This window comes from Thalia democratica, chromosome 2 (assembly GCF_965202585.1).
Source record: "Thalia democratica chromosome 2, ktThaDemo2.hap1.1, whole genome shotgun sequence".
Classification (NCBI taxonomy): domain Eukaryota; kingdom Metazoa; phylum Chordata; class Thaliacea; order Salpida; family Salpidae; genus Thalia; species Thalia democratica.
This window is the reverse complement of record NC_139166.1, coordinates 25,669,444-25,674,855: the sequence shown is the minus strand read 5'-3', so window position 1 is coordinate 25,674,855 and position 5,412 is coordinate 25,669,444. Positions and strand designations below refer to the sequence as shown.

At 28.1% G+C, this 5,412-nt stretch overlaps 1 protein-coding gene across 1 annotated transcript; it reads right to left on the bottom strand.

The window, feature by feature from the left end:
- Positions 1–2,195: 2,195 nt before the first annotated feature.
- Positions 2,196–3,584, bottom strand: LOC145828486 (equilibrative nucleobase transporter 1-like). Its single transcript, XM_082936241.1, has 2 exons — positions 3,118–3,584; positions 2,196–2,883 (listed from the first exon to the last, which is right to left on the bottom strand). The coding sequence occupies exons 1-2, from the start codon at positions 3,582–3,584 to the stop codon at positions 2,196–2,198; spliced, it is 1,155 nt and encodes a 384-aa protein (XP_082792367.1).
- Between the last annotated feature and the right edge of the window lie 1,828 nt (positions 3,585–5,412).

The following is a 5,412-nucleotide window of genomic DNA, read 5'->3' as shown; positions in this document are numbered from 1 at the left end:
AAAACTTTAGTACTTATGTTGAATTGAAAATTAACTATTTGTCATATATTAATAAAACTGTTTGATTTTTTTTTCTAGTAATATATTAATTTTTCTTCTAAATTTTAATTTTAGATAGTTATATAGTTGTTTGTCTTAACTAAAAAATTAAACAATTGGAGAGTTTGGAAATGTTGTTAAATATTTAAATTTTATTTTTAGAAAAAAAAAATTAAGAAAAATACCTTTAAAGTTTCTTGTCGAACGAATATTGAAATGAAAGTTGCTAGAAATTTTTCTAAGAGTATTGGTTTTCCGACTGTATCTTGAAAAATTCCGAGATTAACCGCATTTAGAAGATACATATATATGTAGGACAACTAAAGAAAATGCTCAGTTTAAAAAAAACTGCATCAGTACTTAGTTTTTTTAATGAATATTTACAGTTTAGTTTTTTTTTAATAAACTTCTTATGCTTTAAGTACATTGACCTGCTACTTAGATTCGCCTTTTGAACATAGCGCATAAGAGCGTACCCAACCAACAGTGCGTACCTAGAAAGTTTTGGTCTCTAGTTACCTAGATTAAACCTGATATAACATCTTATAAGTTACTAAAGTTCAAATAAATGACTACAAAAGCCTCCAAGACAAAAAATTTATTCATAAAACATGCATATTTGTTATAGGTGTTTATATAAGTTATATCAAAAAAACAAAGAGCATTCTCAACTTGTTGAATAGTGATGATGTAACGAAATGGTATCTTTTATGTGCTATTTCATTTAAAAAAAATCGTAATGTAAAATTTTTTAATGTGAATAACTGATGCAACAAAAGAAAGTTACAATTAAGAGAAAAATAAAAGTCTGATGTAAACTTTACAAGTTTTCAAGCTTTTATAAAAAGGTTTAAATTAAATTCTAAACTAAGAATAATAATAAAAACTCTAAAAGTATTGAACAGTAGTTAAAGGGTTTTCATTGTTTTCGTTTTAAATTTTACAATTACTTTAAAAATTACTAAAATAAATAATTTAAAAAGTACTAAAAAAAAATAAATTATAGCAAAAAAATTTTTTTTGATAAGTACTACTTTACTCAAAACTTATGCTTTCCCATCATATAGACCAAGGCGGAATTTATTCAAATTAGAATCAAAAGGTTTTTATGATTAGTTTTGTGTAGCAACTTTTCATAAGTTTTCTAAATTTCTTAAAAAGTAAATTTTAATGTGCTGCAACGTTTTATAAAACTTGTTAGTAAACATAAAATACTTTGTGTCGAAATAAGGTATATGCACTTCATTGTTTATATATTTAACTAAAAAAGTGAGTTTTTTTAGTTAAAATGTTTAATTCAAAGATTACGCCTAAACAAATTGTGAATACTTAAGCAACTATTGTAAAAGTTAAATATCTCAAAAGCAATATATTTTTAAGAATCGTTTACGACAACATTAACAATACTAAGATAAGTGAAATTGGATTTTGATTTATAAAAGCACATAGAAAAAGTATTGAAATCATTATTAGTTTTATTTATAACAATAGTTTTGGATAATATTCAAGTTGTTAAACATAAAGACGGTGTTCTGTGCAATGAATAGCTCAGTTCGCCAGAGTTTTTATAAAGAAAATATTTTATGTTCATTTATACATATATTTAAGTTTTTAAAATATTATACTTTATCATAAACTGTTCTTATTTAGTTTAATTGATTTAACGAAAAATAAGTAAGTATATTTTTAAAGCAATAAAAATCAGTATAAAATAGCAACTATAAAGCATTGCTGTTGTAAAGTTTTGAGCAAAAGTATAAGAAATACAAACAAAAACTTTTAATAAATAAATAAAAAGCGATTATAAGTATCAGATAACTAAGGGTTCTTATTGAAACATAACAAGCTAATACCTTAAAAAAAATTGTATTTAAAAAAATTCATAAAACACTAAATTTTAAACGTTTTGTCATAACAAAATATAAGAATTTCTAATGTTATATATTTTTTTTTTACATGATTTTTTTAACGCATTATCTCTTAATAAGTTAATAATTAAAAAAAACGCTTATTAGTTTTTATTTAACAGCCTAACTTTCAATTGTTGATTGTTAAAAAATAAATTTTCTGATCTTTCAATTGTTTTTTTATCCTGACGATAAAGCTAATAGTTTTTTCGTTGTAGGTTGAAAGTTATGAAATTTTAGTTATAACTTTTACAGTCTTGTGATTTGTATTTCGATATTTGTGTGTTCTCGAACAAAAACTTTCCTAGACTTGTAAATTAACAAAACAGGATAGAAAAGCATTAGTGCACTCAATGCTAAAAGCGTTCCATATACAACTTGAAAGGAACCAGAAAGAAAGCGAGTAACGACAAGTGTGATTGGATATTGCAAAAACAAAGCCACGGCGCCGACGCACTCCACTAAAGAGTACAAAACTCCGAAGTTCTTGCCTGGGAAGCAGTTGCTTATAAAGTTGACTACTGTCGAGTACAGAAAAGCTCTTGCGAACACTTGCATCACCAAAGTAACGTACTGAACGGCTTCGACGTTCACCAAACTGCATGCAAACATCACAACAACAAAAAGCACCGCAAGAAAGCTGTTCGTTGCGGTTGCTTTGATGTTTGCGTTTTTTGTTGAAGTGTTCTCTTTGAACTTTGTTCGGTTGTAGTCTGCAAGCGCACCGCTTATGGGCGAAAACAAACAACCCATTGCTAGCGAGATGTTCACGAACGTGATGAAGCTGTCTGCACTTTCCGCACCAACTTTTGTCTTGATCCAAGAGTTAAAGCTGCCGATGAAAAAGGATAGATTGAAATTTAACACACAAAAGTAAACTACTGTGCTCCAGTATAAAATGTTTTTAAAACTATTTTTGAGACTTTCGTTTTCTACACTGTTTTGAAGGTAAGTATCGATAGTCTTTTTCTCAATGATACTTTTGTTTTTTGAAAAGTGTTTATACCCATAAACAAAATTATCAGGCAAAGCTTTCGGAATTCTGTACTTTGGGGTTAGCAGAAATGTATTAAGATGAAAAATTAAGCTTAAAAAGGAGAAAAACAAGAAAATTGTTTTGAACGAAATAGAGTAATTGAAATAAATTTTATTTACCACAAGAAAAGTCAACGATGATGTGCTCATTGATCCTGCCAAAACAGCCAACGAAGTCGACCTCATGCCTTCGAAGAGGTTGCTCGTCTCCAAATCAGGCAAGCAAAGTCCGGTCCCACCGATGTTGACCAGAGGAAAGCCGATGAACAAAACCCACGAGGAACTCGAGTCGCTCAGCGATATCGACAGAAACCCGACGCTGATGACAAACACCAACAGCGTTCTCGTTACCCAGCAACCGCACCTGTCGAGAACCAGCCCGCAGAAGACGCACAGGAACGGAGCGAGTGCGGTGGAGATGGTGTAGACGAGGTTCAGCGACTCCACCTGCTCCTGGCAGGTCCCTGAACCGTTGCAGCTTGCGGTGAAGTAACTTTCGTTTTCGAGCACGGGCACGACAGCGCTCCACCCGGTGATTACCCCGCAGTAGACCACAATTTCGACCACGGAAGCGACGAAGGCCAGCAGATGTTGAACTTTCATTTGTTTGAGTGAACTTTAAGCAAGAGTTTAAGGGTCAGTTTTTTCTTTCAATGGCTTATCTGTTTTATTTTAACGCATTAAGCTAGTGTTTCTTAACAAGTGAGTCAAAATATTTCTTTAATCAGTAAATTATTAATGATTTAGTTAAAAAAAAATTGTTATTAATTTTGTTACATTAAATCCGATAAAAATCAAAAACTATACAAAAAATCCATTTTTAATATATTTTTTGATTAAACGTTTGAAAAACTATGTAGTTGTTTACAAAAATTAAAAATTTTGATAACAGAACAGTAGTTTTATTACTGACTTTTACACTAAATATCTATGCAAAAGTTAAAACAATATGACTTGAAAACTTTTTGTTACTGTTGAATACAACTTAATTTTCAAAAAACTTATGGCTTATTAAAACCCAACATAGTTCGAAAAATTCAAATTATAAGTCAAAAATTTCTCTAACTATAAGTTAAAAGTTTTTGGCAAAATTAATAAACAACTTTTCCAAAAAAATGTTGATAAGATAAAAAGAGTTTTTTGTGTTAAAACATAGTTCTGAAGAAAAATTATTTTAATTCTTTGAAAAATAATAAAGTTCGAGCTGTCAAAAAAAAATATTAAGTCTACAATTTAAACACAACATGCAACATCACTTTTTAAAAACTGTACGATATTTTTGAAACTATTTTTATTTTATTCAAAAAAATTAGAAGCTAATGAACTACTGATTAAAATTAAAAGTGAACTTTATAATTTTGTATACTTTTAAGTTAGGATATAAAGCTACTAAAAACCTAATTTAATATCAAATTAAAAAGAAAAATTTGGCAAAAGAGTACAATTGATAAAAAGATACACAAAATATTTTTTGGAAAAACAAGCTTTTTTATAAAGCCTTTTGCTAGTTGATTTACTAAACTAAATTAGGTTTTTGAACTTTGAAAAATTTATCACCAGAAAATAACTTAAAAATAAACATATCATACGGTTGATAGCAGACAAAATTTGAGTTTATTTACTTTTACTTTTTTTAGTTTATACTTGAGTTGTACAAACAAAAGGTAGTTTGAAAAGTTAACAAGATCATTTATGTTTAAATGTTTATCTATGTTTTTGCTGCATCACTGTGTTTCATTTTTGTTGCTTTTCCAGTTTTAATACCTAAGTTGTTATTGTATTGCTTAAAAAATCTAGAGTGTAAAAGTGCTTACAATTTTTTAGCGCCTTTTTGGTTGATATGAAATCATTTTAAATTTTTGTACCTTAAAGTTATTAAATCGCAAGATTTATAACTAAAAGCTAATAAATATTACAGCTAATTTTTTTCAAGCTGGTAACCTGAACGAGCAAAAGCGTAATCGATTGCTTTTGAAGACTGGAGAAAAGTTTTTAGAAAAGTTGCTCTATCATACAACATAGAAAAAAATTAAACTTCTGAAAACTGAATAGAGTTTAGAGAAAAAAAAAATCGCATCCCGTTACAGTAAAAACTAAAAGTTTGAAATAAAACTTTGTTATAATCTAGATTCTATTAAAAAGTAAAAATTATAATTAAATTGAAGTATTTTGCTGAAACAATAAACTACGTGCTACCATACATCAGTGTCTTTAATATAATTCATGACTAAAGTTTTAACTTTTAACACCGCAGTAACTTCCATTGTGAGTTATTTCTTGTAAAATACCTTTACGCCAATTTTTTGCAATCAGACTTACATTTATAAAACTAAATAAAAGCATTTGAAATTCTTTAAAGCTATTGTAAACAAATAAATAAAAATGATATATTAAAACACTGCATCAAAAACCACTACTTAACAAATTATAT